Source organism: Asparagus officinalis, chromosome 4, assembly GCF_001876935.1.
Source record: "Asparagus officinalis chromosome 4, Aspof.V1, whole genome shotgun sequence".
Lineage (NCBI taxonomy): Eukaryota > Viridiplantae > Streptophyta > Magnoliopsida > Asparagales > Asparagaceae > Asparagus > Asparagus officinalis.
The window spans coordinates 139,127,329-139,141,032 of NC_033797.1; the positions used below are offsets into that span (position 1 = coordinate 139,127,329).

The window sequence follows — 13,704 nt, forward strand, 5'->3', positions numbered from 1 at the left end:
CGCACTGCATTACTCAGCTTGCATTCATCAGACATTCAGAACACTCCCAAAGGGTGGAATCTTTTTACTCTCAGTATATTAGTTATAACTTATAAATCTATTTCAGTAATGGTGACTAAAAACTTCTTAACTATTCAACAATTATTGAAGACAGATAAAAAAATAAAATGTCGTCATGGCATAATTCAAATTCTCCATGAGAGGGACGAAAAATACAGACTGCCTCTATTGCCAAACACAAGGCACAAAAGAAAAAGTTAGACTGAAACTATTTTCAAGCAAGCATTTATTAGTTACCAAGCATATTGCAGAAGGTACTGAAATAATTTAACTTTGAACTTTTAAGCATCTTCATTGCCTGGTTGTAATTACAGATAATATTAATTTTAAGAACAATGAGAGACACTATTTCTAAAAGATCACAGGCAAGGTTAGCATTATTCCCTGAAAAATAGTTTGGATCATGGGTCCTCAACAGGTAAACAAACACTACCAAGAGTTGGAAAAGGACTGACAGTTAACACCTACAGTTCCAAGAGTTAAAAGACTTTTGTTTATATATGATCCCTCCTTTCTCCTTAGCCCAGTTGTCTCCGTTTTGGAACTTTCAGAGCCAGCTAGATCAATCAGATTCTGCAAAAACAAAAGAAGTGAGGCATTCAAATTATAGTAAGTCAACTTTCACGGCAATGGTTATTCCAAATTATACCAGTTGAGAGTACATCACTCCATCATATTCATCGCCATGAGCACTGCTCTCAATCATCTGCGGAAAGTATACACCAGGAAAAGAGTAAGAGAAAACACAACGTACTCCAATACTTGTGACCACAGAATGACATTGTCATGTGTGGAATTGCTAAGATCCCCTTCACAGCTCATGACACTAAAAGTAAATATTGAGAAGAAGACCATAACAAGAGGATAATAATCATATTCGACATCGAATTAAATAATATGTACATAGACATATAGACAGCTAAAAGAATCAAGCATAATGATAAACTGCATATTGAATTGTTCTTAGGAAATTTAGGGTCAAAATACAGAGTGCATCCAAAACCAAGGTTTATAAGCTATAATAGCTCATTCCAATTTAAGGAACAACAAGTTCCAAGTATCTCATGGAGTACAATGATTAACATTCCACACATAATAGTGTCCTCTCAACTAACAAAGTATTGATATATACTTAAAATTTGATGGGAAACTCCTATTATCAGTCAAATGTGAAAGACCTGAAACCAAGTTGAAAAGGTTCAAATTAAAATTATATGAAAACAATCAATGTGCATTTCATATAAAACTGCTAAGTTTCCTCTACACCAGAGCTCTGAAGTTATGCTAAGGATTAAAGAAATGCAAAGTTTAATACTCCGTAATAAATTGAGAATACTTTTGCAGGTAAATTTTAGCACAATAGTATATTCCTCTAATTAATCTCCTTACATGCCAGACAATATTTGAACCTAGGTGACTCAGATATCATCTCAATGGTGTTGTCATTACCCTGCAGCTGTGAGGTTATGATGAAGGTTGAAGGAAATATTCTTACACTCCAAACACAAATATCTGCGCATTCACCAAAGCTCTGAAGTGCATATGTGCCACAAATTGTTTTTATCACGATTCCTCAATAGCCCCAGCTTTTCCCAAGTGTTACCTATATGCTTCTAGAATCTCAGAGACTCAGAGGAAAATGTTTGAAGGTTATAAATCCATTTCCTAAGGCTATGAGTTTCCCTAAGATTTAAAGCAGTTTAGTCTCCGCTTCAAGGCACAAACCATGTAAGCATATCCAAGGAATCAAGTTTACAACTAACATTCCAACCACTTAAGATCTCTTAATTTTGGTCTTTTCTCACATTAGAATCACTTTCTATTGTCTTAATTCTAATCTGTTTATTGCTCATTAAGATCCAAAAAAATTGCAAGTGAATGGAAAGCCACCAGATGATCGTGTATTGCACTGTAGTATGGACAAACTTATATAAAACACAACTAAGTTTATCAAATAGACAGTTCTGAATTATGCTGTCATCATAGGGCAAGCTACTAAAAATATATTCCAGACAACAAACAACAAAATACTGAAATAGTAAAATAATGGTCGCTTGGCAATATCAAAGTCCAAAACTTATGCATACCAGTGTAAAGATAGTGTGACTCCGACTGCTAAACAAGTTAAAGTTATTAGAACCCACATGGCGATGCTCTGCAGATGAAATTAATACAATCAATTACGTCCAACAAGATGATGAAACACACACAAGAGTAAGCTCTTTAGTTTTTATGAAAGGACAATATATCTAGAAAGAACAATAAGACGTGAAAGTACTGATAGCACAACAATGAAATAACAATTATGATGTAATTGACTCTTAGTCTTATAGGAAAGAAGTTTGTTAGGATGTAAAATTATAACCCTCAACCCTCACCACAACTTCTGTGTTTGGTGTATGGTAGGGACTTTAGAATGGTATCAGAGCAAACTGGGATCAGTTCCTACCTACCATGAATGTGAATCGGATTTTAAAATTTTGATACACGCATGGGCATCTTAGAATATGAAATTATAACCCTCACCCCTCACCAAAACCTTCGGAGTTTCGGTGTGGTGGCAGGAAGTTTAAGATTTAGTAGTAATAGAAAGTAACTTGGTTTGACATGGTAATCATATTGATCTACACAGCAGGCATAACCACAATATACTGAAAAACAAATAACTGCTTATAGCCTTCCACTCTGAAGCATAATGTAATATCTAACATTTTAAATCATAACTGAAATTCAAAGAAACAGATACGAACTCCTGACACACACCCATGCACGTACGCGCACGTACACCCCGCGCCACACCTCCAAACCATACACGCACACACATGACACACGCCCAAGCATGCAGGCATGTCCACACACGCGCACACAAACCAGACTACTCACCACAAACCAAAAGCCCGCACAGGCATGTCCACACACGCGCGCACAAACCAGACTACCCACCACAAACCAAAAGCCCGCACACATTACTTCAAATAGTCTTATGTGGTAATATTCGAAAGAAAGCCTTGTCCAAATATTTGAAAGAAGTCATTGTCCTTCTACATACTGAAACAATTCATGTTCTTGTTGTATGTTAGTGTTTAACCAAACCATTTTCAATTTAACCTGGCTCCTTTGAATCAACACATCACCCAAAACAAAGAATGACTAGAACAAAACACTATGATGATCAATGGTACACAGAATCGAACCATCAAACCTAACCTAGGCAGCTGCGAAGCAACAAAATAACTACTTTTGCACTCAGAATCCGGGCACAAAAAGTTTAGATGGCAACTGAACTAATTGCACAATTTAGCATGAGACCAAGGGCCCAGGACATGTGGCATGAGATCATCAATTTAGACCGATCTAGTTGAGCTGCTGTTACAAAACTATGATAAACTGCATACCATGAGTCTTCATCTTATAGATTATGTATAAACGAAATAATCCAATTATGAGTACTAGAATTGAGAATGTCAAAAACTTTCGAGAATTTTACTGTGAGCATGGAAACCAAGAATTACGCTTAAAGGAATTTCATGTAACTAATAATGAATCCATGCCAGACAAAAATTCAGACTCAAGTTATATCCTGTCTAAACCCAAAATGTTGAGAAATTATCAATGCAAGTCCAAAGATAACAGCAAGATCAATCTTATTAGTACACATCATGTGTACACTATTGGTGAATAAGTTTCATTTCTTTTACATTCACTTTGTTGGGTCACACTAACATTCGACAAAAATGGTTGCACGAGTTATCCTTCTTTCCATCACTTATAATCGAAGTTGATCTTCTCGAAATAAGGTATCAAGACAAAGTACTTTTACAACATAGCAGCTACGAACTATGAAGAAGATATAAGATTCTATAAATACAATATATGGCAATATTGTTGAGGTGATTAATATGTGAGTATAATCCCATATCGGATAAGATAAGAAAGAGTGATGAGTTTAAATAGGAGTTTGGGTCAATACCTAGTAGCTATAGCTTTTGGGTTAAAATTGATTCCTAACTTATGTGTAAGAACCATAAACTCTAGATTGGGCCCGGTTTATCCCCCAGCAATGGTATCAGAGCTAAGGTCATGGTCTAAGTAATTTAAAAAAACAGATGATTTTTTATGTGAAGCCCGAAGGTGTCGGGAGAAACCACGGATGCCCGTAGGAGTGATATAGTCTAGATAGCCACCATGAGTGAAGTGGTGGAAGTTCCTACGGATGTTTGATAGCTATGTGTTAAATGCATGGTCTGGTTAGCCCACGAGTGAAGTGGTACAAAAGTTTGTGAATTGGTTAGCCCACGGGTGAAGTGGTGCAAAACTTAGTGAATTCCGTGGAAGATTGAATTATAGTTAAATTGAACTATACTCACAAATTAAGGGAGAGTTGTTGAGGTGATTAATATGGGAGTATAGTCTCACATCGGATAAGAAAGAGTGATGAGTTTAAATAGGAGTTTGGGTCAATACCTGATAGCTATAGCTTTTGGGTTAAAATTGATTTTTAACTTCTGTGTAAGACTCATCAACTCTAGATTGGGCCTGGTTTATCCCCCAGCAAATACTGGTGGAAAAAAATAGTGTAAATGAAGCATTACCTTCACCAGCAGCAATAAAGGAAAGTGCATGTCCAGGAGATAAAACAACTTCTTCCTTTATTCCCTCAACATAAGTTCCCTGTAAAATTTTTACCCTTGGTAAATAAACAAGTGAATGGTTCTTAATAAAGGGAAAAGATGATCAGAAGCCAAAAGTACATATTTGCAATAGTTACCAAAGTCCATCAGAAACCATTTATAACTCAAGTGTACGATAGTTACCAATTATTGTTAAGGAGATCATAGAGAAAAGAGAAAAATAAATGGTAAAGGTTTATTCTCATTCTTTTGGTAGTCAATTAAGATCATGATCTGCTGTTCAAATTTCAGAATCATTATTTCATCACATCCACAAGGGAATTGAACTGACTTTCCCACATAATTTTCAAAAGCCTCCAAGTGAAATTGTCCTATGTCTTTAAAGGTCAAATGTTGCTCTCTTCATTTGATGGTACAAATGTTCTCGAGCTATCCCCTGGGTCACAATACTATATATATACTATATATATATATATATATATATATATATATATATATATATATATATATACATTAACAGCCATAATTTTTTCAGACTTGTAAACAGTCAAAGCATAGTTATTGTATTGATATTAGTGGAAAACATGCACATGTTAAATCTCATGGTAGTTAAATGTATTAGGAGAAGTGCTCAATTGGGAAAGGTGAGTGCAAATCCAGAAGTAATAAGCAGCAGTTTCGCACCTACACAAACTGCATGTGTGCACAAAAAAAAAGAAAAAATCAATTGTTCGTCAGATCAGCAACATGTTCAGTACAGATTGCATATACTTGAGCTTTCGCACTAATAATTTAGAGGATTTTGTGTACCAAACCTGAGCATCTTCTCTGACGCGCAGATTTTGCCCCGTGGGATCAAGTAAATCATTTATCACCTGCCACAACAATACAAGGATGAGTTTCGAAAAGATTTAAGTATTCCCAGACAAATATGTAAGCTAAAGAATTATCATGATACTAAGCATCAAAAAGAAAAGAGAAAATACAAATAATTCGTTTGGTATTGTTCACGAGATATGTACATCTAAATTGTGAGATTTCGATGAATTCTTGAGTTTAATAAAAATATACACATAAAAATTTTAAAAATATAGAGGGAAATTTTCCAATAAGATTAATTTGTTTAATTAGAACTTTTATGATAACTCTGTAATGGATCATCTCATGGACAATCTGTAAACACTATTCATCTTCTTCCCCACATCCAAATTCGTCCATAGGACAAATCTGGTGGTGTCCAAGCCCCCTTCATGTTCAAAGTTAGTTGCAATAAACATATGTACCAGACCTAGAAAAACTTATATTATTTCCTGTATAGGTAAAAATTAGAAAAATCTAACTTCGAAAATCAAAACTACTTATCTTTCATTTTAGCCTATTTAGATATGTAGATCAAGTTGAAAGGCTCAGAGTTTGCAAAGAATGGCCCATATGAAGTTTTCTGAATGCTTATTCTGAGAATAAGTTATCAGCTGAAAGTGTGTGTGTGTGCGCGGAGCGCATGGGTGTGTGTGCATGCGTGTGGGTGTGGGTGTGTGGACGTGCATCCGTGCATGCGTATGTGAGCCTTTCAAACGAATTTGGAAGCAAATCCTTTCCATTCAAACTTTGGGATGGTTATATTAAGTTGAAGATTCATTCCTTCAAGTTGATCGACTTCATTTGAAGTTTAAAAAGCCAAAAAGCACATATTTTAAATCTTTTTAATCATTAAGAACGCACAAAATGGAAGGCCTACATAATTTAACAGAATGCAAATGATGAGAGCTAATGAACATCGGTGTTCAAAGGCCACACACATCCACAAACCTATGCACCCATGCACCCCCAACACACACAAACAGATATGTATATGTATATATGTATGCATGTCTACGCGGTCACACACACGCACACATACAAACACGCACACATCTGACATTTAAAATGAAAATATCAGGTCAAAAGATCAGTTAAATGTGATTCAATATCTCAAAACACTCACCTCGTTGTAAATCTCAAGATATGAAACACGAAGTAAAAACTCTCTTCCCGGAGTCTGCCAACAAATACAAGTATTAGAACTATGCATGTCAAGAAGTAAGAGCATTTACATGCAGCAGTAAGGACATCTAATTTACAATCAGTGTTAAAAGTATTATTACTAATCAGCAGAAACAAGCTGTAAAACAGATGAAGTTGTTAGTACAAAATATGACATTATACTGGTGATTAATGACTTGGAAAAGGACCATAAAGATTGTGCATTCGTAATGAGATGATATCACAACGTAGACTGATATGTCTAGATATCTACTTAGCTTAGAGTATAGAAAACTTTCCAGCATTAAGAGCCCTCAAGATACAAGCTAAAATTGAGATCATATACAGTCCAGAGACGTTACTATCCAAACTAATCTGTAAATATTTTATCAAGACTACCATGTCTTCGCAATGGAAATGTACCATATGCTATGTGGTGTTAAATCAGTACACAAATATGAACTCCAGTAGCATGAAAAAGAAGAAGAAAATAAAAATGAGGACAAAAAGATGAGGAATTCAATCTAATAAACTTCAATATAGGTTTTCTACACGTGTTTAATATATTGATGACAATAAAACCAGGGATCAATATACTGACTGCAAGTATTAGTTTATGCAACAGATGCCTTTCCAAGTGTACAGATAAATTGCAACATACAGGCAATGCTAATAAAACATTACAAAGAACAAACCATCAGATAAGTGGAGTAAAGCATAAAACAGGAACACAAGATTGTACATACATCTTGAATTATACTGAAAACGTCTTTGATGGCCAATGGTATGATTCCAGGACATCTCTGATCACCCTACAAACAGTAAATATTATCTGTGAATCAAAAATACACAATATAGTTGATGGAATCAGTTTCACCAAGTGTTCCCTATTAAGAACAAATTTAGAGTATTATAATTCAACATGAGAATAAAGACAAGAAAAATTTGTGATAATTGAAGTGTCACTCAGCATAGCATCTGCCTAGAAGTGAAGTTTACATGTACACCGAGCCCTAATATGAGCCATCTTTATCATGACCATCCAAAGAAAGCAGATGAAATGAAAGATGATGAGATGGGAAAAAGTAGTATGGAAAGGTATGTTGACTTAATTATTGCTTACATGGTATGAAGGAAGCCAATGCCTCTCCCTTGGGTAGGGGAGTGGGTATTGGTAGGAGTCAGGGAATAAGTAGATTTTAAGTGGCATAATTATATGTTATAAATGCTCATATGGTATTACCTCCACCCACTGCATAATCATCTTTCTCGTAATACTTATTCTCTAGAGGTCGCAGTCTTGAATCGATCCGAACTTATGATTCATAGTTAGCAGGTACAAATAGTGTCAAGTATGTGGCATAAACAGGTTATCCTGTGACCCACTTATTAAATGGATCGGGTGTGGGTACAAATCGCATGATCCCATTAGCCGTTCCAGTTGATCTAAGCCAGTTATCTATTATATAAATCTATTTCATGTCACCGTTCATCATGTCGCATTGTGGTCTTTATGTTTATGGGATAAGTTGACCTCTTATATGTTGCAATTTTTGCACAAAAGATACATAACTTGGGACCTTGTTTCAGAAGACACATTACCCAAGATCTTCCTCAGGAAGTCAGTATTAGCTAACAAATGACCTAAATTCGGAAGTGGTCTAAAAGCAATTGCATTTGTGGAAAAAGTGAATTATAAATAATACCAGCAAGCCAAAGTGGTCTTTGTGTGCCCTCAATTCACGTATATGAATGTCTCTTAAATTCTATCATACCAGTACTAAATTCTGTTAGAGAGAAAGCTTAGCCCAACAAGCGGGCAATGTGGTTTGAATCGTGTCAACCCAACTTTTAAGTGGGCTGGGTATAGTTCTCTAGCCATTAATTAAGAACGATTTGGTAGGCCAAATCTAAGTAGGTTGACCAACAATGACCTGGCCCAACCAAACTTCCACCTCTAGGGTCTACTAGTCAGTCCGACAAAAAACACGAACGCCTACTAGTGACATAATAACATATCTCTTCAAGTTCACTAACGTTGGTATGGAACATGATTTGTCATGTCCTGTCATTCTGTCTATCTTTGCCAGCATATAAATGAACCTAAATTAATAATATTCAGGTGGTTGTGGCATCAGGAAATCGCAAACTGGGAAATGGTTCATCTTAAGTGCTGTGAAATCAAGAATAGATGGACAAAGAATGCTACTGAATATAGATTGGACGACAAGCCTTCGCATGCGAAATGAGGTTACTCCGAGGCAATAAACTAAGGGAGCAACAGGAATATGGCATATACAAGAATATTTTCCTGAGCAATATATGCATGGGAATAGCTTTTATGCTCGCATTCTCACCCTAATGTAAAGGAAAACCAAATTCCATACAAATATTTCATACGCGTTAGTACGTCATCAGCATTATATAGAAAATATGCCAAAAATCAACGAGCTAAAAATAGCTTGTAAATCTCTGATTATTCTCTGCGGATCGATTTTCTGACGGACTAGATCAACATGATTCTACTACTTCTCTTTAGACATCTTCGAGCTCATACTGCTACTGTTCACATATTCAAATCCTTTGGTTTCTCCAGATGACCTTCTCCTCACAGTTGGCATCCTATAGAACACCTCTCTTCTCCAGCCACTCCTGTCGAGCACCTCCCTCAGTGTCAATACCTCTCAAAGCCTTTTTCCGCCATCTCCTGCTACTTTGGTGTAGTATTTATGACGAGTTCCTCCTCTCCAAAGAAGAGACATTGACCATGTGTTTTTATTTACCGATGTGCTTGAATTCGTATCCTTCGCCTCAATCTCAATGTCACAGAGTTCTCTCTATCAATGGACTTGTGTACATCACTGATCTCACCACACTAAAATCTTTTACGTTTTTGTTGATTTTTTTCTTCGTCTACCTTGCATTCTCAAATTCTTTCATAGGGTTCAAACAATTTTCCATTTTGGTACTTATCATCAAAACTATTGGTTTCTGATCCACTGTGAGTTTGAGGAGATATTAAATACTATTTTCCTTTTGCAGGACTTTTCTTTTTATAGTTTTCCTTTCTTAGGGTGTGTTTGGCAACCTGGTAAAATTGGGTCTGAACCTGGCCCAAATTTATGTGGTTTGTTGTTTGGCAAATGAGAGGGCTAAAGCTGGCCCAATTTTTTTAAGCCCAAAATTGACCACTAAACTTGTTTTCTTTTGGACTAGAAATTGGTTTAGCACAAAACTGGGTCAGAAGTAACTGGTCCTGGCCCAGTTTTGTGCAGTTTGCTAGGTACACCCTTATTAGAGTTTTCCTTTTGTAGAACTTTTCAACTGATATCCTATAACATTGTATATAAAGGGTATTTCACCTTCAAATGATCGCTGAACAGAAAGAAATTTCTTCTTTTAACAGTGGCAAAGGAAAAAATGGAGAAAAGTAACTAATCTCGTTAATATAGAACTTGAACGTCACAGAAGATTATGTAATATCAGGCATATTATTGCATTTGGAAGATGTAACTTAACCATACAGCGTAGGAGAAATTTAAACTTACATGCATTGTATGAGTCTTCCCACTACTTGTAACACCATAGGCAAAAACGGTACCTACAGTTTAACTGTTTAGTTCAGTATGGCTCTGGGTTCAATGAATCTGCTTGGTAAAAGAAGACCAGGACCTTTATGCTTTGACACAAAAAAGAAAGATTAAGGCACAATATAAATGAAATTTCAGTTTAACATAAACATCATAAAATTTATGTTCTCACAAAAGAAATGAAAAGGAGAGATGCAAAACAAATGTACATCAACAATATAGGACTTACTGAGCATTCAGAATATGAAGAAATAAAAAACAAAAACAAGGAAGAAAAATGAGGATAATATTTTACAAGTTAACAGCATGCTTTCCATGTTCTCTTGGCCAATGATAGTTGTTCATAGATATTCATTTCGTGATCACATTTAAAACAAAAATACTGTCTGGACATATCCCGGGGTGGATGCAATTCTTTTTGTGGAGTGCTTTGAGCACTCCTGAATGTAATATGCTGATGTCTTAAGTTTTAAAAGTCTTACTTACTTCATTTTGTTATAATTTTTTCTATAACTAGATAACAAAGAGAAGATTAAGTGAAGAATGGGCATTATACTCCATGTCAATAATATGAGTATGTGAGATTTGACTTTACTCACTAACCACTTGTTTTGAAATTTTGAACCTTGTCTCCAAGATTAAATACTCCTATACATCTTTTAACTTTGACTTTGAGCTCCTTTGATGCATGAGAGAAATAGCTACCATCACAATTTTTTTATTTTTAATGTCAACAAACATTGAAGACTACAGGGTCTTTGAATCTTTTACTTCCCAAACCAATTGTAATCCTTTAAATAATCAAGGTCTACAACTATGTATGTTTTATGAGTAAGTATAAATGGATGGTAACATGTTTATTTCTAAACAGCAAAATTATTGGTACTACACATACCGTTAATGCCTTCCATTGCAGCCTTAACAACTGGCTGAGCAGCAACATCATAAACGGCCTTTGACGTTGTGGCAGGACCAAAAACTTTGTCTAAAAGGATAAACCATGAATGTAAATGTTGAGAGACAAATATATTGACAAAGAAAAGTATTTTGGCTAAAACAAGTTACAGAATTGTTGTGGGAACTTAAATAATCATGGTCATTCAATGAAAAAGGACTAACATAAATGATCTCAAGCTTGCTAGTACACATGAACCATTAAAGCATGCATTGGACCACAACTTAAATGACTGCCAAATGAACTCATATAGTTGGAACTTGAAACCAAACATTAGAGAAAAAGTATCAGAGACACAATGCTTTCATCTCAATCAAACTATTTATTGATGAACTCATAAAGCACCATTTAAGCATAGCTTTCAACAGGAAATCCTGAATTACATGAGAAAGCTAGTAAAGTGTACTCAGCAGACTGCATTGTAGAACAAAAAGACAAATTGTCAATAAATGGTATTCTTAAACAAGATACGCACAAGCATTTTGTTGTTCATGAGAGCTACAAAGAAAATTCAGGAGATATTGTACTTAAATAAAGCCAGAAAGAATCAAGGTTATGTTGCACCCATTTCCATTATGGCACCCACTTCTCAGAAACAGCAATAAACTTTATATAATTCAAAAATTAAAGGTTCAAACTGGAAAACAAAGCCTCAAACCTGATAATATTCTTAATATCCACAAGAAACCAGTATAAGGACATTGTACTTCTCAAAAGAAAGCGCATAAGCACACAGTATCATGCAGTAAAATCAGCAAGTAATTGTCATTTCATGATAGAACGCGTTCATTCACCACATTAAAAATTTTGACATGAAGAAAGCAGAAAAGGTTGTATGACTCAGGATGAAACAGGGGGGAAAACATTTTTACACGCATGCAGTAAAGATTGTGATACTCAATTGTATACAAATACTTCTTTAAAATTGATAAAGCAGCGCATGTCATTTTGGTCACTGATAGTATCCAAAATGAATGATTCAGACAGGAAATGCTAGATCGTATGGATCCAACATATAGAAGAGAAGCTTATGGTTCCCACACAACTCGATATGAAAGATTTATAAACTTAATCAATACCAAATGTGACCCTTAACAAACTGAACGCACGAAAAGTAGTCAGTAGTAGAACCCAAAAAATTGGTCCGACAAGTTTCATTCTTGTTGTTTTATGATCTTAAGGCACTAGTGAATATTGTCCCAAAGGTTTTTTTCGAGGTTGCGAGAGAGAAATTCAACATTCTTTTGCTGGCACTATGTAATCTAGTGCCAGTTGCAATCGAATCCTCTACTGATTTTCTGGCAAATTTCTAAGCAGGGAAATTATGAGCAAGAGGAGACATTTCCATAAGATCTATATTAACCTAAGATTTTTGGTCATGCAATTTATCCTCCTAGACCAAAGAACAACCCTCCGTATTCATGAAAACTAGGAAAGGGTAGGCGTATATAAAGAGATAAATAATATGATTTTGCTACAGTGGGCCATAAATATGGGTCATAATCCTACACTGCATAAGTTGCATTGCTTACATGAGTTGGTCTTTGAATCCAAAGCGCCCCATCTAGTTCAACGATACTAAATAACGAAGGGTTTCTGTCCACATTTGATTCTAAAAAGCCCAAAGTTTCATCTATAATATGACTCAATGTGCAAACCCTTCTATATAGAATAAATGTGCTGATAGTTCAACTATGATCTTTGCTGGCTTTAGTGCGTACACAATAACAAGATTTTGGCAGGACAGAAACTGATAATAACAGTGACATTAGACATTCTACCAATAAAAACAAATTCGCAACGTGCATTTTTTTCCATAGGGAACATTTGGATTGTAAAAATAAAACACCAAAATAGTAAATTCAGGTCAAAATCAATCGAATTTCAATAAATAATATACCAAATGCATAAGCTGTGGCCGGATTATACTCGCTCCTCACCATCTTATCCCCGTCAGCGTACCAAGCAATCTCATCCCCACGCTGAAACTCCCGCTCACTACAGCACCAAACATTCACCAAAATCAAACCAAACAGTCCCCAGATCTAACAAGCCCTATCCAAGATCCAACAAAACCCTAACCTCAGCGGCCGACGAAGGGCGGGTCGCCATGGATCTTTTTAGCCCGAGATCTCGAGACAAGAGACGGAAAGGGGAAGGTCGAAGAGGGGGTCAGAGGTCACGTGGCCATTGATTTAAAGAGGAGATTGCTTTCTCCCTTTTATAAGCAAAATGTGAGTGGAGAAGAGAGTGAGGGGAGACAGAGAGAGATGAGAGGATTTTTGGGGGAGAGAAAATAGGGCGAGGGGGGAGTTTGCCGGTTCGGACAGTAGCAGGATGAGGGCGAAAATTCCTACGCGGGGCCCTCCATAGAAATTCATATAGGGGCATGCAAATTTGATTGTAGCAAATCTATTCCCCCACCCTCTAGTTCTCAAACAAAAAG

At 35.9% G+C, this 13,704-nt stretch overlaps 1 protein-coding gene across 1 annotated transcript in view; it reads right to left on the reverse strand.

The window, feature by feature from the left end:
* Positions 1 to 13,349, reverse strand: part of LOC109839545 (kinesin-like protein KIN-7K, chloroplastic) — a 29,036-nt gene extending 15,687 nt beyond the window's left edge. The window contains exons 1-11 of the mRNA XM_020408020.1: positions 13,341 to 13,349; positions 13,159 to 13,256; positions 11,199 to 11,288; positions 10,262 to 10,314; positions 7,460 to 7,525; positions 6,676 to 6,729; positions 5,507 to 5,566; positions 4,653 to 4,731; positions 2,148 to 2,215; positions 710 to 766; positions 529 to 633 (exon numbers count right to left, since the gene is read on the reverse strand). Of these exons, the coding sequence (XP_020263609.1) occupies positions 529 to 633; positions 710 to 766; positions 2,148 to 2,215; positions 4,653 to 4,731; positions 5,507 to 5,566; positions 6,676 to 6,729; positions 7,460 to 7,525; positions 10,262 to 10,314; positions 11,199 to 11,288; positions 13,159 to 13,201 (675 nt within the window). The 5' untranslated portion in view covers positions 13,202 to 13,256; positions 13,341 to 13,349. The remainder of the gene's footprint in view (positions 1 to 528; positions 634 to 709; positions 767 to 2,147; positions 2,216 to 4,652; positions 4,732 to 5,506; positions 5,567 to 6,675; positions 6,730 to 7,459; positions 7,526 to 10,261; positions 10,315 to 11,198; positions 11,289 to 13,158; positions 13,257 to 13,340) is intronic.